General features: G+C 48.9%; 1 protein-coding gene across 21 annotated transcripts in view; it reads left to right on the forward strand.

Annotated features, from left to right (window-relative positions):
* The window catches only part of CAMK2B (calcium/calmodulin dependent protein kinase II beta), a 104,141-nt gene that overhangs the window by 18,776 nt on the left and 60,328 nt on the right, over positions 1-25,037 (forward strand). For 20 of the 21 annotated variants that reach the window (XM_037733821.1, XM_017515389.2, XM_017515388.2 and 17 more), the window contains exon 2: positions 22,432-22,526. The exons of the other annotated variant lie outside the window; for it this stretch is intronic. Coding sequence is in view for 19 of the 20 variants with exons in the window: in XM_017515389.2 (XP_017370878.1) it covers positions 22,432-22,526 (95 nt within the window). In the remaining variant the exon portion in view is untranslated. The remainder of the gene's footprint in view (positions 1-22,431; positions 22,527-25,037) is intronic. 21 annotated transcript variants of the gene reach the window in all.

Raw genomic sequence — 25,037 nt, forward strand, 5'->3', positions numbered from 1 at the left:
CCCCCTCCTCCTTCTGCTCCAACCCTCCTCCTTCTCCCCCTTACACCCTCCTCCCTCGGCTCACACTCTCTTCCCCTACCCACGCCCTCCTCCTTCTACTCAGACCCTTCTCCTCACACCCTCCTCTCCCTTCCCACACCCTCCTCCCTCTGCCCACACCCTCCCCCTCCTGCTCACACCCTTTTCCTGCTCACTGGTCCCACCACGGCCATATTGAGTGATAGTTCTCCAGTAACTCTTGTGCATTATCTGCAGAATCCACCACATGCTTCAAGGCCAGGTCCAGGGCTAAGGGACAGGCTGGACCTCTCCACCCTGGAGGCCAGGCCTGACCTGCAAGCCTCCCCTAGCCAGTTGGAAGAGCATGGACACAGTGGGCTACAGGTGTTCCTGGGTGGTCCTCCCTCCTGTCTTCATCTCTGTATTTATTTTGCTCTTTGCTTAATGCAGACCCCCCACTGGGACCATGACCATTGTTCTGGGGCATGGGTCCAGAACAATGGTCATGTTAAAGGAAGACATTCGCTGCTGAAGAGTTCCAGTGAATATGGTTCACCTGAGAGAACAGGAAGAGAGAGAGAGAGATGGCTGCTGATGTAGAATGAGCAGAAGGCCCAGACCCTCCCTGGAAGGGGGACTTCCCGAGGCTGCACGGGACAGCCTGGATTTGCGGGGATCCCAGCCCAGCACACTGTGGCTTTCAGAACCCCCAGCCAGGCTGGCTCTCCTGTGGGCCCTCTCCTCAGGAAGGGTGCTTACCCCTCTCCTCTCTTGCTCCCATGGAGAGCCTGGAATTTCAGCCCCTGGGTGGTCTCTGGCCTGTCAGGTTCTCCTCCCTCCCTGCCCCTCAACTTCCCTCCCAGAGGAAGAAGGTGTCAGTTAGGGTGTTTGCGGTATGCAGAGGGAGGCCACATCATCCCCCCTTGCAGTCCCCTCTCAAGTGGTGCCCTGGTCGATGTTTAACAGCGGGTGAGGTCCCTGGTGGGTGGTGTTTGCCCATTTCTGTGGTGTGAAGATGCTCACTGTGGCCAATGTCAAGCTAACAACATGACATCAGCTGGCTCGCAAGAATCCAGAAAATGTGACAGTCTGTTCTCTAGCTGGAAGAGCTGCCTTGGACGCCCACTGCCTCTACCTTGGCCTAGCCAGAGTGACCGAGTGAAGGAGTGAGCCAAGGCGGCACCCAAGGCCTCTCACCCTGTCGTGGTCCTGCTGCCAGCTCCCAGCCCTGCTGCTTCCCATTCCCAGGGCTCTGCTTGGCTCAGGTCCCGTGATTCATTCTTCCCTTGCTCGAACCTCCCCCACCTCCCCACAAGAGTGCCCCATCCATCTCCCCAAGAGACTGTTTTTAAGCCAACGCAGGGCACCTGTAGGGCACCCATGCAGGGCAGCAGGAGGTTGTTTGTGGGGGTTGTGGTGTTTTGTTTTGTTTTGAGACTGGGACTCGCTCTGCCACCCAGTCTGGAGTGCAGGGCTGCTTCATAACTCACGGTAACCTTGAACTCCCGGGCTCAAGCGATCCTCCCACCTTGGCCTCCCAAAGTGCTGGGATTATACGCATGAGCCACTGTGCCTGGCTCGGGAGAGGGTCTGGTTTGATCCTGCCTCTACATCCATGCTGCCATGGTCTCAGCAGAGCATTTGGTGCCAGTCCCTGCCTGTGACATGGGGAGCATAGCCCCATCTTTCACCGTGGCCTGAGAGCCCCAGAGGGAGCCCTTGTACACTGAGAGGGCCATGTGTAGGTGGGTGTTACAGTCGGGATGTCTCCCAGGTGGTGACAGCTCTGGGTAGGACTTTAGAATCCTTGAAACTCCTTTTCCTAATGTTGTTCAGGGTCTCGGGTCCCAGTGAAGTTTTGAAATTTCACTATAGCAGATACATAAATATTTTCCTTGTGATAATGTGCTTTTCTGCCTATGGTTTTTAAAAGTCCTTCTCTATCCTGGTGTTTTAAAGATACCTTTTTCTTCTCTTTACAATTAAAAAGAAATTAATGGGCTTCATTTTTAGAGCAGTTTTATCTGTATGGAAAAATTGGCTTGGAAGGATAGAGTTCCCATATTCCCCTTCACCGTTCCACATCCTGTTGCTAACATCTGGCGTTAGTTTGGTACACTTGTTACAATGATGGACCAATATTAATATATCATTAACTCAAGCCCATAGTTTACATTAGGGTTCGCTCTTGCTGTTGTACATTATTTGGGCTTGGACAAGTGTAGAATGACACGTGTCTATCATTACAGTATCACGTGGAGTAGTTTCATCTGCCCCAGATTTTCTCTGTGCTCCACCTATTCCTCTCTCCCTCCACCCAACCCTGCCAACCACTGGCCTCCCCACTCTCTTCATTGTCCTGCCTTTTCCAGCATGTTGTACAGTTGGGGTCATACGGCATGTAGTCTTTTCAGACTGGCTTCTTTCACTCAGCAACGCCCACTGAAGTTTCCTCCTGAAGCAGGAGGAGGAACCTGTCTTTGTGTAGCTTGATAGTTCATTTCTTTTTAGCTGAATAATATTCCACTGTCTGGATGTACCACAGTTTGTTCATTTGCTTACTGAAGGACATCTTGGTTCCTTCAAAGTTTTCACAGTAAACATCCGTTTTCAGGTTTTTGTGTGGACATAAGTTTTCAGCATATTTGGGAGATACCAAGAAGTGTGATTCCTGGAGTGTAGGGTAAAGATATGTTTACTTTTGTGAGAAACTACCAAACTCCCTTCCAAAGTGGGAGTGCCATTTTGCATCCCTGCCAGCAATGAATGAGAATTCCTGTTGCGCCATGTCCTTACCATCATCTGGTGGTGGCAGAGTTCTGGATTTTGGCTGTTCTAATAGCTGTGCAGTGATAGCTCTTTGTTGTTTTATTTGCAACTCCCTAATGACTTATGATATCAAGCATCTTCTATTCAGAACTTTTGCTCGTTTTTAAACTGGTTGTTTTTGCATTGTTGAATTTTAAGGGTAACTTGTATGTTTTGAAAACCAGTCTTAGCAGATCGGTGTTTTGTAGATATTTTCTCCAAGTTTGTGGTTGTTTCCCTTTTAAGTCTCATAAGTGTCTTCCACAGAACAGAAGTTTTTACTTTTAATTAAGCCCAATTTATCAATCTTTTCTTTCATGAAGTGTGATTTTGGCATCGCTTCTAGGAAATCATCACCAAACCCAAAGTCATCTGGATTTTCTATGTTACTTTTTAGGAGTTTTAAAGTTTTGCATTTTACATTTAGGTCTATGATCCATTTTAAGTTAATTATTACGAAAGGTGTAAGATCTGTGTCTAGATTTTTTTTTTAACATCTGAATATCCAATTGTTCTAGCACCATTGTTGTTAAGACTATCCTTTCTCTGTCTGATCTCCATAGACCTCAGACTTTGCTCTTCTCCTTCAATATTGCATTGGTTGTAATATTGTGTATCTTTTGCCTCCCCATATAAACTTTAGAGTCAGTTTGTTAATGTATACAAAATAACTTGCTGGTATTTGATTGTGAGTGCACTGAATGTAAATTAATTTGGGAAAAACTGACATCGTGACAATATTGCATCTTTCTGTTCATGAACATGGGATTTCTCTGCATTTATTTAGTTCTTCTTTGATATTTTTTGTCAGAGTTTTGTAAATGTCCTAATATAGATCTTGTACATAGTTTGTCAGATTTATACCTAAGTATTTCGCTTTGGGGGATGAAATGTAAATGATATTGTGTTTTTAAATTCCAATTCCAATCGTTTTGCTGGTATATAATAAAGCAATTGACTTTTATATATTAACCTGGTATCACCTTTTTATAATCATTTATTAGTTACAGGAATTTTTTTGTTGATTCTTTGGGATTTTCTACATAGACATATCATTTGTGAAAAAAGACAGTTTATTTCTTCCTTTCCAATAAGTGTACTTTTTTATTTCATTTTCTTGTCGTCTTATGTTAGCTAGCACTCCCAGTAAGACGTTGAATAGGAGTGGTGAAAAGGAACAATACTTGCTTGTTCCTGATCTTACTGGAAAGTATCCAGGTTCTCACCATGAAGTATGGTGTAAACTGTAGGTCTTTTGTAGATTTTTTAAAAATTAAGTTTAGGAAGCTCCACTTCCTAGTTTGCTGTAAGTTTTTAATCATGAAACAGTGTTGGATTTTTGTCAGATGCTTTATTTTTTTTTTTGCATTTATTGATATAGTTGTGTGATTTTTCCTCCTTACCCTGTTGATGTGTTGGATTATAGTAATTAATTTTTGAATATTGAACCAGGCTTGCATACCTGGGATAAATCCCATGTGATCACGATATAGAATTCTTTTTATACATTGTTGGATTCAATTTGGCAATATTTTGTTGAGAATTTTTGCATCTGTGTTCATGACAGATTTTGGTCTGTAGATTTTTTTTCTTTAAATAATGTCTTTGTCTGATTTTCATATTAGGGTAATTCTAGCCTTATAGAATGAGTTAGGAAGTATTCTTGCTGCTTCTATTTTCTAAAAGAGATTTTAGAAAATTGATATGATTTCTTCTTTACATGTTTGGCAGAATTCACCAATTAACCAATCTGGGCCTGGTGCTTTCTGTTTTGGAAAATTATTAATTATTCATTCAATTTCTTTTAGAGATATAGTCCTATTTATATTATATTATCTGTATGTTGTTTTGCCAGTTTTAGAGGATTGTATCTTTCAAGGAGTTGATTCATATTATCGAGATTATCAAATTTAGAGCCGTAGAGTTTTTCCATAGTATTTCTTTATTAACCTTTTAATAGCCACGAGATCTGTAGTGGTGGCCCCACTTCTATTTCTGGTATTAGTAATTTGCCTCTTTTCTCTTTTTTTCTTAGTTAACCTGACTAGCAGGATTCCAATTCTATTGATCTTCTCAAAAACTTAGCTTTTGACTTTGTTGATTTTCTATATCAAGTTCTTGTTTGCACAATTCACCGATTTGTGCTCTAGTTTTTATTATTTCAGTTTTTCTGCCCTCTTTGGATTTAATTTGCTTTTTTTTTCTGGTTTCTTAAAGTAGAAGCTTTTAAATTATTGATTTTAGCTTTTTGTTTTTCCACTTTTTCTTCTTCCTTCTCCTCTTCTTCTTCTTTTTGAGACAGAGTCTTGCTCTGTCACCTGGCTGGAGTGCAGTGGTGCAATCTTGGCTTACTGCAACTACAACTCGCTGGTTCAAGTGATTCCTCTGCCTCAGCCTCCTGAGTAGGCTGGGACTACAGGCACGTGCCACCACACCCAGCTAATTTTTGTATTTTTAGTAGAGATGAGTTTCACCATGTTGGCCGGGCTGGTCTTGATCTCCTAGATCACCTAGACCTCCCAAAGTTCTGGGATTAAATGTGTGAGCCACCATGCCCAGCCTCCTCTTTTCTAATGTATGCACTTGCTGCTATAAATTTTCCTCTAAAGATTACTTTTGGCCAGGTGCAGTGGCTCCCACCTGCAATCCTAGTGCTTTGGGAGGACAAGGTGGGAGGACCACTTGAGGCCAGGGTTCAAGACTTGCCTGGGAAACTTAGCAAGACCCTGTTTCTAAAAAAAAAATATATATATATATATAGCAGGGCATGGTGGTGCATACCTTGTAGTCCTATCTACCTATCTACTCAGGAGGCTGAGGTGGGAGGATCATTTGAGCCTGGGTGTTTAAGGCTGCAGTGGGCTACGATTGCACCATGGCACTCCAGCCTGCATGATAAAGTGAGACTCTGTCCCTAAAAAATAAATAAATAATAAAGACTACCTTTGCTGCATTCAATAAATTTTGGTAAGTTGTATTTTCCTTTAGTTCAAAATATTTTAAAATTTCCTTTGATATTTTTTCTTTTGTCTATGTGTCATTTAGAATTGTGGTGCTTAACATCCATGTATTTTGGGCTTTTTTCAGCTATCTTTCTGTTATTGATTTCTCATTTAATTCCGTTGCAGTCTGAGAGCATACCTTGTATGACTACTATTATTTTAAATGTGTCAGGGTGTGTTTATGGCCCAAAATGTGGTCTATCTTGATGATTGTTCCATGTGAGCTTGAGAAGAAAATGTTTTCTGCTGTTGTTGGAGGAAGTAGTCTGTAGATGTCCATTAGAGCCAGTTGATTGATGAAGCTGTTGAGTTCCATCATGTCCTTCCTGATTTACTGCGTGTTGGATCTGTCCATTTCTGATAGATTTGTGTTGAACTCATCAATGATGATAGTGGAGTCATCTTTTTATCCTTACAGTTCCATTAGTTGTTGCCTCACAGAGTCTCTGTTGTTAGTTATGTACATGTTTAGGACTGCATGTCATCTTAGGAAATTGACCCCTTTATTATTATGTAATGCTCTTCTTTATTCCTGATAATTTCCCTTGTTCTAAAGTCTGTTGTTTTTTTTCCCCCTGATGTCAATATAGTTACTCCTGGCTGGGTGCAGTGGCTCCCACGTGTAATCGCAGCACTTTAGGTGGCCCAGGTGGGAGAATCACTTGAGCCTAGGAGTTCAAGACCAGCCTGGGCAGCATAGAAACACCTGGTCTCTGCTATACATAGCTGGGCATGGTGGCTCCCACCTGTAATCCCAGCACTTTAGGAGGCTGAAGTGGGAGGAATGCTTGAATGTAGGAGTTTAAGACCAGCCTGGGGAGCCATAGCAAGACTCCATCTCTACAAAAAATTAAAAAAAAAAAATTATCCAGGCATGGTGGCACACGCCTGTAGTCCCATTTACTTGGGAGGCTGAGGGAGGAGGATTGCTTGATTCTGGAAGGTAGAGGCTGTAGTGAGCCATGATTGTGCTACTGCACTGCAGCCTGGGTGACAGAGTGAGACCCTGTCTCAACAACTACACACACACACACACACACACACACACACACACACACAACACAACCACAGACATTTACATAGTTACTCCTGCTTTATTTTAGTTATTGTTAGCATAGTGTATCTTTTTCCAATCATTTACTTTTAAAAATTATGATAAAATAAAATCATACATAATATAAAATTTACCATTAAAGAATCCATTCTTTATCCATTAGAGAAATAATCATGGCAAACATTTATTGAGCATTTTACTATGCACCAGACTATGCATTGTTTTTTGACTTTTACAAAAGCTCTAAGAGATACTATTATTGTCTCTACTTATAGATGAGGAGTTTTCTCAGGATCACACAATCAATAAATGGCAGAGTCTAGAAACGGACAAAGAATGGTCAATTGCAAATTACTGATCCTAAAATGATGGTTTTATCTAATTCATGTAGAGAGTTCACTTATATGTATTTTGATTTGGCTAATCAAAATTATTCTTGTATTTTTAATTTTTAAACTGTGTCATATATATATAAAATTTTACTTTTTTAACCATTTTTAAGGATACCATTCAGTAGCATTAAGTATATTCACTTTGTTGTGCTACCGTCACCACCGTCATTGTCTGGAATTTTTTCATTTTCCCCAACTGAAACTCTGTACCCACTAAAAACTGACTTCCTCTTCTGTCCTCACTCCAGCAATCTCTGTTCTACTGTCTCTCTATGAATTTGCCTATTCTAGGTATCCCATATAAAGGGAATCGTGGTATTTGTGTCTTTTGTGACTATTTCACTTAACATAATGTCCTCAAGATATGTCCATGTTGTAGACATGATTTCCTTCTTTATCAAGGCTGAGTAATATTCATTGTCCATATAGACTACACTTTATTCATCCATTCATCTGTTGATAGACACTTGAGTTGCTTCTACTTTTGACTATTGTGAATAATGCTGCTATGAATATTGTATACAAGTATCTGTTTGAGTCCTTGCTTTAAATTTTTTTTGGCTCCACCTTGGAGTGGAATTGCTGGATCATATGGTTAAGTCTATGTTTAACTTCTTGAGGAACTGCCAAACTGTTTTTCACAGTGGCTGCAACATTTTACATTCCCACCAGCAATGCACAAGGGTTCCAAGTCCTCTACATCCTCACCAACACTTGTTATTTTCAGGCTTTTTTTAATTAAAAAAATTTTTCATAATAGTCATCTTAATGGATATGAAGTGGCATCTCATTACAGTTTTGATTTGATTTCTCTCATGGCTAGTGATGTTGAACATATTTTCAACATCTCTTATTTGCCATTTGCATTTCTTCTTTGGAGAAATGTCTATACAAGTTCTTTGCTCATTTCTTGAATTGGCTTGTTTGTTTCTTTGTTATTGATGTTTAGGAGTTCTCCTATATTTATCCCTCATCAGATAGATGAGTTGCAAATATTTTATCCAGTTCTGTGGACTGTCTTTTCACTCTCTTGATAATGTCGTTTGATACACAAAAGTTTTGTATTTTGGTGAAGTCCAATTAATTTTTTCTTTTGTTGCCTGCAGTTTTGGTGTCCATATCCAAGAAATCATTGTCAAATCCAATGTTATGAAGATTTCCACCTATGTTTTCTTCTAAATGTTTTATAATTTTAGCTCTTAAATTTAGGTCTTTGATTTGAGTTAATGTTTATATATTTTGTAAGATAAAGATCCAATTTCATTGTTTTGCTTGTGGGTATCCCAGTTTTCCCAGCAGCGCTTGTTGAAAAGACTGTCTTCTCCATTGACTAACCATTGACACCCTTGTCAAAAATCAGTATATGGGAGAATTTATTTCTGGGCACTCTATTTTATTCCATTAGTCTCTATGTCTGTCCTTATGCCAGTGTCAGACCATTTTGATTATTATAGTTTTGTGTTCAGGTTGGGTGTTTTGTTTTGTTTTGTTTTTGAGATGGAATCTCACATCACCCAGGCTGGAGTGCAGTGGTATGATCTCAGCTCACTGCAACCTCCACCTTCTGGGTTCAAGTGATTCTCCTGCCTCAGTCTCCTTAGTAGCTGGGATTACAGGCACACGCTACCACATCCAGCTCATTTTTGTATTTTTAATAGAGACAGGGTTTCGCCATGTTCGCCAGGCTGGCCTTGAACTCCTGACCTCAAGTGATCCACCCACCTCGGCCTCCCAAAGTGCTGGGATTACAGGCTTGTGCCACCGTGCCAGGCCTGTATAAAGTTTTGAAATCAAGAAATGAGAGTCCTCCAACTTCGTTTTTCTTTTTCAAGATTATTTTGACCATTCGTTGTCCCTTGAGATTCCATATGCATTTTAAGATGGGGCTTTTTCCCTGCAAAAAAACAAAAAACAGAAACAAAAAAAGCCATTGGAATTTTGATAGGGATATCACTTGAATCTGTAGATAACTTTGGGTAGTATCCATACCTTTACTGTTCATTTATTTGTGTCTTCATATTTAAATAGGTTTCTTGTAGATGACATACAGTTTGGTTTTGTTTTTTGATCCAGTGAGACAATCTCTGTCTTTTAATTTGTGTATATAGTTCCATTGACATTTAAACTGATTATTGATATAGTTGGATTGATAGCTACCATATTTGTTTCTGTGTTTTATTTTTCCCTATTTCTTTTTTTTTTTTTTTTTTTTTTTTTTTTTTTTTTTTTTTTTTTTTTTTTTTTTTCTTTTTTTTTTTTTTTAATTGAGCATTTTATATGATTCCATTTTCTCTCCTCTCTTGCTTTTCTTAGCATTCCTCCTCCTCTTCCTCCTCCTCCTCCTCTTCTTCTTTTTTTCCCTCTTCTTCCTTTTTCTTGTCTGTGGTTGTTCTAGAGTTTGCAATACACGTATATACATTTACAACTAACCCAAGTCCACTCTCAAATAACACTATACCATTTCACAGGTAGTGAAGTAATGCAAAGTAATGCAAATACCTTATGGGTTATAGCAGAGTAGTTCCAGTTCCTCTCCTATTCCTGATAATGTTGCTTTCTTTCACTTCTCCGTAAGTGATCATCGCCAAATACACTGTTGGTAGTATTATTTCAAACAAATTGTTATCTACTAGATCAATGAATAATTAGAAAAGATTTCATATTACCTTCACTTATTTCTTCTCTAAGTCTCTTCCTTTACGTAGATCCAAGTTTCTGAGCTGTCATTTTTCTTTTTTCTGAAGAATTTCTTTTAACATTTCTTATAAGGCAGGTATACTGGTGACCAATCGCTTCAATTTTTGTTTGAGAACATCTTTGTTTCTCCTTTATTTTTGGCGGGTAATTTCTCTGGATACAGAATTCTAGGTTGGTGGTTACTTTCAACACTTTAAATGTTTTACTCCACTCTCTTCTTGTGAGCTTGAGAAGTCTGATGTAATGCTGCTTTGCCCCTTGATAGGTAAAGTGTTTTTTGCTTCTGATTCTTTCAAGATTTCCTCTGTCTTTGATCTTCTGCAGTCTGAATGTGATGTGACTAGGTATACATTTTGGGGTATTTCTTCTGCTTGGAATTCTCTGAGCATCCCGAATTTTGGTGCCTGGCTTCAATTTTGGAAAGTCTCAGTCAACATTCCTTCAAATGTTCCTTCCGCTTTTCCGCTTTCTTCTCCTCCTGATATTCCCGTTACATGTGTTGTTTATATCTTTTGTAATTTTTCCGTAGTTCTTGGATTATTTTGTTTTGTCTTTTTCATTCTTTTTTGTCTTTGCGTTTTAGCTTTAGAAGTTTCTATTGATACGTTTTCAAGCTCACTGGTTGGTTCTTTAGCTGTGTCTAGTCTGCATCAAAGACGTTCTTTGCTCCTGTTACTGCGTTTTTGATTTCTAGCATTTCAATTTCCATCTTTTTACTTACATCACCCACCTGTTTTGTGTGTTGTCCACTTTTCCCGTTAGAGCCTTTAGCAGGGGAATTACAGTTGATTTAAATTTCCCGTTTGACAGTCCCAGAAATCTTTGCCATATCTGAGTCTGGTTCTGATGCATGCTCTGTATCTCTAGACTGTTTTTTCCTGCCTTTTTACATTCCGTGTAGTTTTTTATTGAAAGCTGGACATGATGTACTGGGTAAAAGGGATGCGGTGAACAGGCCTTTAGTAATGCGACAGCAGGAAGCTGGGGGAGAGGAAGCATTCTGTGCTCCTATAATTAGGCCTCAGCACGTAGCGCGCCTGTGCCTGCCCCTGTGCTGCGACCCTCACAAGGGCTTGTCAGTCTGTCCCTTCCACCCGCTTATGTACTACAGGATGGCTGGAGGGTGCCAAAGTCGGGTAGCTCCCTTCCCCAAGGTAGGTTTGGCTCTGATAAAGCCCCAGCAGGTTGTGCTATAGTAAGATAATTTCTCCTGAGGGCAGGCTCTGTTAAGAACAGAACGCTCTGGCATGTTTCAAAATGAACCCTTTTCTCCTCCCCATGCCAGAAGCCCTGGGGAGTTTTCTTCCAGTCTTCACTGTGAGAACCTGGTAGGATTCCTGGAGGTAAAACTTACAAAAGTACAGCCTTACTGCTAAGGCTGGGCACCCTGGAATTCTTAATCCTTAGACTTGTAACCTCTGATCACCTGGCAATTTGCCAGTTACGGTTTAGGTTTTCCTACCCTGGCACTGGTTCCGCGGAGGTTTCTGCTTTGGTAAGTTGTGATTCTCCACACTTGATTTTAGCCAAAGGCTGAGAAGTGATGGTAAGTTGTAATTCTCTGTATCTGCCAGTTTTGGAGGCAGCAGTTTTCCTGCTCCAACCTCAGTTCTTTGATGGATCTAAGAAGAGATTTTCTTACATCTGTTGATTTTTAGTTTGTTTAGCTTTTTGTCGGTAAGGACAGGAGCAATGCCGTACAACCTTCTCCCATGCTAGACCAGACAATGTTTTAAGCTTTGCTTTTAACATTTTTTAGGTATTTGTTTTTATATTTTAGGTAGTTTTAAAAAAAATCTACCCAGAAGTTATTTTTCAGTGTGATTTGAGGTAGGCACCTGTTATTCTAACACATCAACCCTGTGAAATATGTATCATCAAACCCATTTTGCAGACCAGCAATAAGTTACAAGTCCAGAATTCACCCCAGGTCCTCCTGATTCAAACCTCCCATCTTTCTAATCTCTCCTTGGCTTTTCTGAGTCCAGCATTGTGGGCCTTGGTTCTTTCCTTGACTTCCCACATCCCAGGTGGGACAGAAAGTGCAGCGCCTGCTGGGAAGGATACACCCATCAGCGTCTGCCAATGCCCATCTCTATCTGACTCTGCTGCTCCCTAGGACCCAGCTGACCTTTTGTTGGGAGGGGTGAGTGCACTGCTGTCGTGTCCTGGGAGGGTCCTGTTTGGTCTTAGAGAGGCCACCACCCCCATGCAATTGCCATACAGACAAACACCAGCCTAAATACGGCCAAGCCGTGGCGAGGGTGCCAAGTTGGTGAGGGTGCTGGCCTGGGAGCACTTTGGAAGATGAGGACCAGAGGGCCAGGAGATGGGACTTGTACAAATCAGGAGGGACTGATCCAGGGCCAGGAGGTAGCCTGTTGACTCATAGATCTTTCTAGATCACAAATAGAGATCTTATGATGTACATCCATGGTCCCCTTCTGGTGCTCAGTGCAGACATTGCTTAATCAATCACAGGGCACATGCGCCCAAGCCCCAGCAGTCCCACTGTCCCTGGGCAGGCACTGCCCAGTGCCTTCTGCACACCAGCTCTGGGATGGTCGCTGGGACAGAGAGGGAGCAATCAGTGCCTGGGAACCAGCTGTCTGTTTCCGTAGCCCTTTTGCTACCTGTGCGTGCCACCTCTCAGGCTGCCCCTCACATCAGCAGCATGCATCCCAGGATGCCTGTGTCCTTGTCCCGCCTCCTGCCTCACCCCTTCCATCCGCCCTGTGATAAACAGACAGGGGCATCTGATATGGGCCCTTGGAGTTGGGGACTTTGGTGGGGGCAGGGAGGACCCAGGAAGAGAGGCAGAGATTGAGGGTTTCCTTCCTTGGAGAGGGGTCAGCCAGGGGTGTGGGGTGCTGGGCCGGAAGAGAGAGGAGCAGCTTTCCTGGGGATGTGCGGAGCCTTGGGAGCCGGTCAGACCCCACCCGACCCCAGATTGCTGCCCACTGCCTTGCTGCCGTTGGCTTTGTTGCCTTGAGCCCTCCAGGATGACCCAGAGGGTCCTGGCTGTAGCAGGTCCTGGCAGTGGGTCTGGGCAGTGTGAGACGTAAGGCCCCTGAGGTTGAAATTGAACACAGTGTCACAGAAACAAGTCAAAATTACACTGTTCTCCTATCCTATACAGCAGGGTTCCTCAACCCCCAGACCAGGGACCAGTAGTGGTCTGTGGCCTGTTAGGAACTGGGCCACCCAGCAGGAGACGAGCCCTGGGCGAGCCAGCATTACTGCCCAAGCGTTAGATTCTCGTAGGAGTGCAAACCCTATTGTGAACTGCAAGCGAGGGATCTAGGTTGCACCTTGCATGCTCCTTATGAGAATCTAATGTCTGATGATCTGAGATGAAACAGTTTCATTCTGAAACTGTTGTTCTCCCCTGCCCCCCACCTCCAACTGCCTTGCATGAAACCAGTCCTTGCTGTCAAAAAGGCTGGGGACCACGACTGTACAGGATTGTCAACATACAAGAGGAAAACCTGTACAGACTCGATCCGGCTGTCTAGAAGTGACAACCACCACGTTAACTCATGTGAAAATGTGGAGGTGCTCCCATGCATCACCAGGCACCTGTGAACCTCACCAGGGCATACGGGGCATTTTGTCATGAGCTTATTTGGCTAAGAAATGGCCTGTGCTCTGCTCGTAGCATTGTCAAAAATGTGAAGAAAATGGTGTATCTCGGTATACTTTCTTGGCTTGTCCAGATGATGAGCCGGCACTCAGTGTTTAAGAGGAAATTTAGCAGAACGGTGACCAGGGGACCTGGCAGGTATGGGGCTTTGAAGCACGGACGCGAGTGACTTTCTGTGTATGTGGGTGGGAAGGGCCCTGCCCCTGAGAGAGGGGCTCTGATAGGAGGGGCACCTGGTCCCCAGGCTGGGGGTGGGGGTGGGGCAGCCATACCACTCTGCTGAGGGGGGCAGAGAGCAGAGGGTGCTCTGCTGGGGTTTTCTTGTTCTGATATGCTAGGGTCTTTGTGCACCCACAAAGACCCCAGGTAAGTGGCTGCCGTCGAGGGGTGGAGCCATCAAGTTTGGGTGTATCCTCGGATAAACCTGTGGACATCAGGTGGGCGACAGGAGGGGTTTCTGCCCAGCTCTTGCCATGTGTTTCTTTGTTACTGTGTTCATTTCATCAGAAGCACCTGTTGTGGCTTCAGCAGATCACACAGGGCTTCAAAAAGGGGCCAGTGTTGGGTCCTAAGAATACAAGTCTCTTCTTCCACTCTTGGCCCTCCAGAGCCTTTTTGAATAAAGGTCAAATAAGTTAGGAAAAGGATGTACCTCATACTCCCTTCTTGGAGATTCACCATACAAATGATCCCATTAAAGGCCCTGAGAGGTCCTGCAGTTAAAGAAAGGAAGGAAGGAAACACCATCTAACCTACTGGTTCCCAAACTTCTTTTCCCACAGAGCCCCTTTTGCACCTAACATCTGTTAACGTCCTATGAAGCCAACGTTTGAGGAGTGTGGTTTGGGAAGCATTTGTCTGCTGCCCACAGTGGCAGATCCCACAAGGCAGACCTGGGCTCACAGCATGCATCCTGGGCTCACAGCATGCATCCTGGGCTGAACTGCCCCAGAATTCATGTACATAGAAGCCCAGTCCTCAAAATGTGACTGTATTTGGAAATAGGATAGTTGCCAATGTAATTAGTCAAGTTAGGATGAGGCCATGTTGGAGATATGATTGGTGTTCTTATCAAATGGGTGTTCTTGGACACAAAGACACACACAGAGAGAATATCATGTAACTGTGAAGGCAGAGATTGGAATGATGCATCTAGAAGCCAACTAGTACCAAGGATTGCAAACAGCACCGGAATCCAGGAGAGAGCTCTGGAACAGATTCTCCCTTGACGCCCTAGAAGGGAACCAGCTCTGATCTCTGCCTTCTGGCCACCAGAACTGCAAGAGAATAAATATCTGCTGTTGAAGCCACCTGGTTGGTGGTACCGTGCTGCAGCAGCTCGAGCAGACTCATAAAGCATGGATAAGTTAGGACTTTAGCTCTCAATGGGCTCCGAAGCCGGTGTTGGGGAGCCCTTGGTCCAAAGCAGGAGAGAGCTTTGGGAACTCTTTCTGGGGCTGTATGAGCCACCCAGATTCCAAGTTTGGAAGAATGGTTTTCCATTACTGGTGACGTGAATTGTGCTTTTGGAAGTGAATGCTACTGAAATAAGTGAGAGTCATGGCAGGCCATTTTTGAGAAGGGAAGTTAGAGACCTCCTAAACACTTGCTAATCGAGGAAGCACCCAGCTATCTGTGCTGTGTCAACTTGAGGGATTGTTCTTTCCTGTGAGTATATGATCTCGGTCAAAATGTGGGACTCGTGTGTGAAGTGATGTCAAATACAAAAGTCAAATACAAAATAGTCACCCCCATGCTGATGAGGCATGTGCTTGGGTGCTGGCCCAGGCCATAAGCGAGTTTGGGTGCTCACAAACAGGAGTGTGTCCAGCTGCTCGTCTCCAGTAGGGTCACCTCACACCTAGTTTTTAGAACCCGGGATGTCTGGGTCCTGGGCAGGAGTAGACGACCCAGCCCTGGAAGCTCGGTTTGCACCTGCCTGGGGGACATCCTGCCATTCGGGGGAGGATGGCCACCCGCCTCCCTGTGGGATGTTGCTCTGGGCCTGGGGACTCCAGCTCCTGCCTGGCGGGGCATGTATGTGTCTGAAACTCCTCAGGAGCCCAGACACTCCTCCCTTGCTCGAACCCCAGGGCCAGAGGCTGGGGAGGGGTAAATACCATGCAGGCATCCACAGGACGGTATCTACGGACAAAGAAGTATGCAGCTGTCAGATCATGCAGTTGGGGCTTCATTAATAGCACAGGGGACATAGTGAGAGGAGAAAGTGGAAAGTGGCGGCAAGAGCCCCCTAATTGTGTAGGAAGACACCTCCCCATGCTGCAGAGCTGCACACTTGCACAAATACAAACATCGGTGGGCCCTACTGACCGTGTTGCAGGTTTTGGAGGTGACGTCAACGCATTCTGTAGACCCTCTTGTTTACTCCATGGCAAACGTCGTAAATGTAACAATAATAGAAGCATACGTTCCATCTACTGTGAAAGTGAATTGTGTTTTTGTATTATCATAATTAGAAAAATACACAAAAGAAAAAACCCACGGCAACCTCATCACTGTGTTCCATATAAAAGTTACTGTTTCCACCAAATGGCTTAGGTCAAGATTCGAATATAAAAGGACCTCCCCTCCCGCACTCCCAAGAGCTCATTTTAATCAAAAGCGGGAACTGTGTTTTTAAGCTAATGCACAGATAAATAGCAATTTGATTTAGTTTCACCCACACAAGAGAAACATGTAGGTCCCCATGCAGTCAGTGGACTTGTGCCTGCTGGGCAGTCCCCAGCCTCTGGCCCAGGCCTCCTCATGGAGCCCACTTGTGGCCAACCAGGTGAGAAAGGACCTAGGTGGCCTGAGGCTGGTTTCAGAACAACCGCTTATTAATTTACATCAGGAAATAAAGCTGTCAGCCTGAGAGTGCTTCTGTGGCTGGCCCAGACTTTTCCAGAAGGACCTGCTCTGGAGGACCTGCGGGAGGAGGGGGCTGTGCTTGTTGCTAGGGAGACAGCGCCTGGCCCACATGGGGAGTGTCACACGCAAAACCCGGAGGGGAAATTTCGATTTACGAAACAAGTCAGCCAGGCTTGGATCTTTCGCTTTTCCTCAAGGCTCCTTGGCTTCTTTCAGCTCTAAAATGTAAGAACCTCCTGGACTTGCGGGTGGCCTTTCTGTAGATTGAAGGGGTCCCATGGCCCTTGGCTGTCACTGTTGTTAGGAGTCCTAGTGGGTGTTTCCAGCCCATTCTGCAATGTCTGAGGAGAGCGCGCACGTGTGTGTGTGTGCGCGCGCGCACGAATGCCTATGAATTGCAACCAACCTGCAAGGCTCAGGATTGAGGCAGGCAGCCCTGGCTCAGGTGGCACAGGCCCCAGCGCTTTGGGCGGAAACTGGATGGCATGGACACGGGCCGCGGGAGGCAGAGAGAGGAACAGGGAGAGAAGCTGCTGCCTCCGAAATTTCCACTAAGGAAATGGAAACCAAGCGTTGAGTGGGCTGACTTGGAGGCCGCTTTGATCACGCGTGGCCGAGCGCTGCCCTGTGGAAACTCAGCATCCTGTCGTGGGGATCACAGGCACAAAGCAGCCCCGGGAGCCCAGGTCCCTGCCCATGCCGTCCTGGGAGCAGAATCGCACTGCTAGCGCTTTCTGGATGCTGGATACTGTGTTGGTGGCTTGTACATGTGTCACCTTGTTCTGCATAGGGGGACAATCACTGCCCCTTACTGCTGGAAGGCACCAGCTCTTGTGAGGTGGCTGGGAGGGCGCCTAAGCAGGGTCTGTGTGACCTTCCTTCCCTGGTGTCATTACCAAGTGTCTCAACTGGCACCCCAAGAGCCAGTAATCATGGTAACTCCCAGTCTTCACGGGTGAAGGTGAGGCATGAGAGGGCCCTAGAGGGGCTGTCGTGTGGCCCTGCTGGGGGCAAGGCGAGACTCAGCACCTTCCTGCTCTCTGGGCCCTCACACGAGCTCCGGCCATGCTGCTCAGGGACACGCCTCCTCCTGGCTCACTTGGAAGAGGTGTGGGCAGCTGGGGAGGGCCGCAGGGCGACCAGCATGACCTGGTGGAGAGTGGGGCAAGCCACAGAGCCACCTACAGTAGGGAGCTCCATGGATAGTCAGCAACAGGTGGCCGCTTACAAGTGGGCACTGGAGGGAAGAGGCAGGCACTGAGGGGCGGGAAGGGGAGCAAGGGGACACTCAGAGCTGGGAAAGCCAGGGCCTGGACCAGCAGTCTGTTGTGGAACCAGAGGAGCCACAGACTATATACGAGGAGGAGACAGAGGCAGATGGGGCATCCTGCAGACAGTGCCACATCCCGCCACCTCTGCCCGTGAAGCCCCGGGAGCCCGCAGGATGCCTGTGAAACACCGGCTGCCCTGGGTGGCCGCAATCAGGGCAGCTACTCAGCACCTCTCCTCGAAGGTGGCCTTCACCCCATGATTGCGCAAGAAGACTGAGCCCCACTACAATGAAGGAGGTGCCCGAGAAACTGCAGTCATGGAAACGGGCCGCTCAGTTCCGGGGCTCCATGCCCGCCCATAATTAATTCTTCCCCTTCTCTCTCAGGACAGGTTTCCCTGGTACTGTTGATCCCACTGTAAATGAGCCTTCCACAAAGCAAGGACTCAAAGAGTATTTTCTTGTTTTAATTAGCTTTATTTGATTTTAAAAGCCCCATAATATGCTTGGTGCCCAGGGGCCTCATGATCTGAACAGGTTATTCAAATCGCTTTCAGCCCGGCTCTGTCGCAGTCTTCCCACGCAGGCCATCGTGCGGGCAACCTTGATGTTCAGATGCAGCTTGCAGCCCGCAGGAACATTGACCTGGGATCCCACAGGGCTACCCTCTTCCAGCTTCTTCCTGCCTTTGCTCCAACCCACTGTGCCCTTGCAGCTGCCTGTGATGGGCCGCACCCCAGGGGCAGGCGTGTGGTCAGTCCACGCACCCGCAGTGGCACCCAAGGCGATCTTTGCTGAGCCTGAGCATGACGCTGCCACCTGCTAGGGCCGCCTACACTTCTGGACAAGCAGATGGGGCTTCGAGCCTGTCTGTGCGGTGGGCAGAGTGGGGAAGGAAGGGGCCTTGTTTACTTGGGGCACTCTCTGGTTCTGATCAGGGCCTTGTGGCCTCAGTGTGGCACAGACCCATCTACCCACAGGCCCTGGACATCTTGGTGAGTCTCCTCCTGCTGGGACACTCCAGGGGCTCTTCCTGTACTGCTGGACTGGACAAGCCCTGAGGCCCAGCAGCCTCTGCTCCACAGCCCACTGTGTTGCTTGTAGGTCAGTTCTTGCTCGTATATCACAGCCCAGGCACTGTGCCTGATACCTAGGTCCAGAGTGTAGGGCACTCTGCCCATAGAGAGCCACTGGAAAGGGGAGTGGCAGAAGAGAACAGGTAAATAGTTAAGTAAACTGACCTAAGGAACGTGCGAAGTGCAATATCCAAAGGCCAAGCTGACTTTCTGTGCGAGCTGGGAAAGCGGGGAGCCATTTGCATTTGTCTTAAGGGATGCATAGGAGTTTGCCCTTGGCAGCGGGGACAGGCTTGTGATACAGATCTAGGCTGTTCATCAGTGTTGTCTCACAATGATTATAAACTCTGGCGGGCGCGCACTGAGTTGCAAGGGAGGATGGTGATGGTGCTGGCTTCTTTGCTCTTGGAGAAGCCAGAGATGTTGGGGCCCTAGCCGTGGCCTGCCTGGCTCATGCTAAACGTGTTTGTGGCCACTTCTCAGAGGGTTGACACTTCCAAGGGGGCTTCCTGTGACAGACTGGCATCTGTCGAGTGGCAGAACCACCGGGAAGGGGAGGAGGCAGAGGTGGATCTGCAGCTGCCAGCCCAAGTGCCCTGGGGAGATGGCAGGATGGGCATGGCAGATAGCCGGTATGGGGAGGAGCCCCTTCCACAGTGCTCTTTAGGGGAAGTGGGGGAGATGACCGGGGTGGGGGACTTAAGCATACATTCCTAAAGTTCCCCAGAGGAGAGAGGAGAGGGAGAGATTGGGGGTGGCAATGACATTGGGGCTCAGAGAAGGTCCAGGGCTGCAGTAAGGGACGGAAAGTGTGGGAGAGGCAGAGCCCAGGCGTGGGGTGCCGGGAGCAGTGGTCTCCTTGGGAGCGGCCTTCCTGCCCCTTCCCCCAGCTGGCCGCCTTCTCCCTCTGGGAGCACCTGAGTCACTGGGAAAGGGGACCCTGTCCTCTCTTCTTGAGGGTGCCCTCCACACCACCTGCAGGCCTGTGTCAAAAAGCAGGGCCTTCTTCACCCCCAGGCCCTGCACCCCTGGGCCCTTCCTGCTGAGTGTTAACTGGGTGCCTGGTGCTGTGCCTGCCGCCTCCTGTGTCGCTTCAGCTGTGCGACCTGGTGCTCCTACTCCACACTCATCCCCAGACCCCTAGCCCTGCCCTCTTCCTTCCTCAGCAGCGCGGCCTGGCCTCGGCCCCCTGCTCTGGCTGTCTTGCCTGTGTTCCCTGCCCCGCCTTCCCCGGATTGCTGACTGCCCAGACCCAGGCTGATGGTGCAGGGGCTCTCCGGAGCCTTCTGCAGAGGAGAAAGGGGCTGTCTGACCCAGGGAGGGGAGAAGGGTTGGCTGGAGAGGTCCCCCTACCCATCCGCCTGCCGTCAGGCTCTTGGTGGTATGGTGTGTGGATGCTGTGTGCTGGGGAACAGCTGTGGCTTGCACCCTCTACTCCTGTACCTGTCTGAGTCTGGCCAGCAGCCGGGAGCCTGCTGTGCTGGTGGGAAGCTGCACTTCGGTCTCCTCACTGCCCCAGGGGCGGGCTCACCATGGCAGTGCCATACGGGCATCATGAGCTCGCCATAGATGTGCAGTCTGTTGAACTTCCCACTGAGGGTCTGCCCTGCAGTGTGAGGTCCTGGCGCAGGGAGGCCTGGACTCCCCTTCAGAGCCTGGTCCAGAACACGCAGTGGAGGCCTGCCAGGTCAGCCCCGCGGCCACTGTGCCCTCTAGGGATCAGAGCCCGACAGATGGCAGCTCAGGACTCATTTCCAGAAGCTCTCACCTCTCGTAAGAAGTCCTGCAAACAGCCACATGGTGGCCCCAGGAGGCCCTTATGCTTGGTCTTATGGATGGGGAAACTGAGGCTCAGAGAGCTGTGTCACCCCTTCTAACCAGGAAGTGACTGACAAGGATTGAAGCCAGAACAGGCAAAAAGCCCACGGTCTTTGCCCTCACCTCAGTCTCCCAAGTTAATGTCATATGTTAAAAACAATAATCCTTTGTTTATATTTTTCTTAAAAAACATTTTGAGAATGTAACCAATGCACATGGTGAAAAAAATCAAGCAAAACAAGAGAATGCAGAGTGAATAGTGGGCGTCTCCCCCCGCATCTCCTGAGACAGCCCCTGTCCCTGTTCATGGGTTGACTTTAAAAAGTAAAGACGCAGTTCAGCGGCCATCCAAGCACAATCACTGATCGTAAGACCTGAGCCATTACGAAAATGTTCCATTAGATTTAGTGTAATTATTTATCTTTTCAAGGAATTGAACAGTACCCTTTTACAAAGATTTACCTCCACTAAGGACCATAGATAAAACAGCGTTTGTATGTAAGACACTCCTCTTCCTCCATGAGAGCCCTTGGCCTGGACTCCCATGCGGGCTTCTCAGGCTGTCCAGGCCGAGGAGGCTGTCTGGAGCGGAGGCTGTTCCTGTAGGGGAGGCCGGGCACTTTGCAGGTGCAGACACAGGAGGGTTGTGCGTGCTCAGGTTTGCACTGGTGGGTCCTGCCTGGTGGTGGGCTTCCTCCGAGCCCCCCTTTCTCCCAGCCTCAGCCTGAGAGCATCCTCTGGCCCTTCTGTCTGGACTCAGACCCTTCATGTGGCATTTCCTGCCCAGGCCCCTTGCTTCATGTGTGCTGTTCTTAGAAAATGATCTGAAAGCAAATCAAATCGACTGTGGTGACAGTCAGATTCTGCAGGGCCTCCTGGTGGGCACCGGCCCCTCCCCTCCTGCCTCACGGGCTCTGTGGCTCCCCTCGGGTGGCACTGACTCCCTTGGGGTGCCCTCTGCAGGCCAGGCTTTGTGGGGCGCGTTCAGATTCTCTCTTGATGGCCTCAGCAGCCTTAACCCGATTCCTTACTTGTGTCTCTTGGGCTCTGGGTCATGGTTGGTGCTGGTCCGCTCCCTCTGTCCTCCATCCCTCCTCCCCTCTCCCCACCCCCAGGCTGTTGATTCATGAATGGCCCTTGACCCCCACCCTGGGCCTCCGTGGCCTCTGCGATGACTCCTGGACAGTGGAGGCTCTTGGGGCCCTCCCCTCCAGCTTTGCAGTTTAATGATGTGATGTTTCTCCCTCCCTGCAAAACCTCCTGTGAGTCCCTGTGTCTGACCGCACCAAATCCCAATATAACTGCCCTCTGGAGCTGGGCCTTCCAGACAAGGCCAGCTTCATTTCCCCCTGGGGAGGACTCAGCAGGGCCTCATGGACGTGGTGCACAGCCTCCGAGGGTGCCTGCTGAGAAGCCCCGGACATGGACTCTTGGTCCAGCCAACCCACGAGGATGCGGGCCTGTGGGTCACATAGGAGCTGAATGGGGCACCTCTGCCACCCTCGCCAGGACCTGACTGATCCTCCTCCTCCGCACAACCCCCCAGGGCGTGCCATCTGCCAGGGCTCTGCCAGCCATCGGGAAGCCAGCCTCTGTCCTGCTGGTGTTGAGTGGGGCCAGCTGAGCGTGGCTTGTGAGGGGCACCCCTTCCTCACCATTTCTGACTCACAGCCATCTGCCCGAGGCTGGGCCGGTGGCTGATGCTTAATGGGGAGTGTTTATGGGGAGATTAATCGGCTCTCTCTCTTTCTCCTTGTCTGTCTCTGTCTCTGTCTCTCGCTCCCCCGTTTTCCTCCCCAGGGGGGCTTTCTCTGTGGTCCGACGCTGTGTCAAGCTCTGCACCGGCCATGAGTATGCAGCCAAGATCATCAACACCAAGAAGCTGTCGGCCAGAGGTAGGGCATGGGGAGTGTCCAGCGCAGCTGCTGTCAGGCTGGGGCAGGGGCTTTGGAGGCGAGCCCTGTGGACTGTGCGGCAGGCCCCTCCCAGGCTTGGCTGGCACTTGGCCCATCTGGCCTGTGGCTCCAACACATGCAGTGGGGTTCCTGGAGTGAATGCTGTGGCAGAGGGAGGCACAGGAGTGTTGGGGACTTCAGGGCGCCTCTGGCCTGGTGGGGCCTGGGCTGGTTAGGGTGCCGACCTCAGACTCCTGGATGTACCTTTGCGCTCTGGTTAGGGTGTTCTCAGGGCCCCACTTCATCTCCCCTTCCCAAGTGTACTGGGGTCTCTGCCCCCAGAGCTGGAGGGGGAGAAGTTCAAGGTGGCTAGCCCGCCATGGTGGTTGGGTGATGTCATCTGCCCTGAAAGCTGTGCGCTGGACGACAGCTCAGTGACAAAGTTTTGGGTGACCTGGCAATGCTGCGATTGGCCATCTGCCTTCTGACAGCAGAGACCTGGTGTCGTGGCCAACTGGGAGGTGACCCGGCAGTTTCCTAACTAACAGAGCCCAAGTTTTCTACACAGTGGCAGAGCACTCCCACCTGACCTGGGAGGGCTTCTAAGACATGCAGGGTGTGTGCGAGGAAGGGCCTAGCCTGGTGCTGGCCCCAGGTGGCCCTCGGCGTGTGGATGTGCCGCGTCACGGGCCTTGCTGGTGATGGTCAGCTCTGGGCGCTGCAGGTGGCGATGGAGCAGACAGTCCCCTGCCTTCCTAGGGTTTCCCTGCCCTTGTCCTGTGGGGCAGGTAGAGGACAAACAAAACCCAAAGTCAGCACACAGGAAATCCAATGGTGACGGTCAGAGGCCGCCTGGGGTAGCTTCTGTGGCTGGGGTGCAGATCTGAGGAGGCAGTGGGGAGGGACTAGGGCAGGGATCCTGCTGGAGCCCCAAGGTAGGGTGTGCCAGGGAGCCCAGAGGGGCTGTGTAGGCGGGTGTGGAGGGGGGTGCCTGCCTTACTGAGGTGGCAGCCCCCTGTCGCTGCCCATGCAGTGGGGTCCATGGAGGAGGGGCTGGATGATGCCCTGGTAGAGGAGCCAAGCGAAGCCCCTGTCTGCCGCTCTCAGCCCTTCCCCTCCCAGGGCACAAATCTGAGCTAATCAGGAGCTGGAGAGGCCCTGACCCATCTGGCGAGGCCGCCAGATGCTGAGGCCGAATGTCGGCAGAGACAGGCATCCCCTGGGTTGGTGAGAGGGCTGCCTGCTGTCTGTGGCCTGCAGTTTACAGTGATCCAGCCACCTGTGGGGGTGGGCCTGTGTGATTTGTGAAGTGATGTGTCAGCATTGTTTGAGCACGTGCTGTATACTAAGCCATCCGTATTTCCCCTTCTTGGGAGCATTTTCTGACATCGGGCTGCAGGGAGGTCCTTTAGGCTGCAGTGGGACCTACTCCTGTCCCAGCCCTTGTCTACCTCGTCATCACTGACCCACAAAGGGGCTTGGCAGTGCCCAGGGCCGGGTCAGTCGCCATGTGGGCCTCCCAGCCCACAAGGGGCTATGGGTGGGTGGCACTGCAGAGGGCCCAGCAGGGACACTGAGAAGTGGGCTGGGCAGGTCCAGAGGCGTGCGCTCCCAACCATTCTCCACAAGGTGCGGGGCCTGGGTGGCCCCTCTGCCCTGTGACTCCACACAGCTGGACATGGGCCGCCTGCTGGTCAGCCCTGTTGGCCCCCTGGGGGCCCAGCCCGTGTTCCAGGACCTAGGGCAGCCAGCTTGTTTTTTCTTGATCAAGACACAGAACTGCTTATAAGTGATCAGTCCTCAGGTATGGCTGTGGCCAGTACCTGTGGGTCTCCAGAGGACATCCCTGAGTCTGGGACACTCCCTGCCTGTCACAGGTGTCACAGAGAGGAGGTCTTCACACACGTGTCTGTGCACGCATGCATGTGTATGAGCCTGATTGAGCCTGCGGAATGGGGCTCTGGCCCTCAGGCAGTGAGGCTGGGACCAGCCCAGGCTGAGCTGGGGGAACGAGAGGAACTCCTGGTTCCTGCTTGGGAAGATGCTTTGGGTGTCCCAGAGGCCTGGACTGAGGCAGGTGGGGGTCCTGGAGTTGGCCCTTGGCTGGGAGAGCAGTGGGCAGAGGTGAGGGCCACTTGCTCTGAGGGTCAGCTTCGATGAGCCCCGGGGTGTTGGGACAAGCAGGTGGGAGGAGGAAGGAGTGGCCTCTGGAGCCAGGATTTCAGTCCAGACTCAGAAGGGATGTCCCGGAAGGCTCCAGGGACTGAGCCATGTGCTGAGGACACCAGCCTGAGTGTGTCATTGCGGGTGGGACCAAGGGTGATTGAGGTGCTGGGGGGTGCAGATGTCACCGGGAGCAGAGAGCAGGGAACTGCTGATGCCAAGAGGCCTGGCCAGGGCCCTGGGGTGTCTGCAGCGTGCACAGACCTGAGTGGGCTGCCCTTTGCTCTCCTCTGAACCTGCGCCTCTGGGAGTCATGGGTCAGTGTGGTTGTCTGCGGTGACCAAATGT

The sequence above is a fragment of the Cebus imitator genome, unplaced genomic scaffold (genome assembly GCF_001604975.1).
Source record: "Cebus imitator isolate Cc_AM_T3 unplaced genomic scaffold, Cebus_imitator-1.0 Scaffold548, whole genome shotgun sequence".
NCBI lineage: Eukaryota > Metazoa > Chordata > Mammalia > Primates > Cebidae > Cebus > Cebus imitator.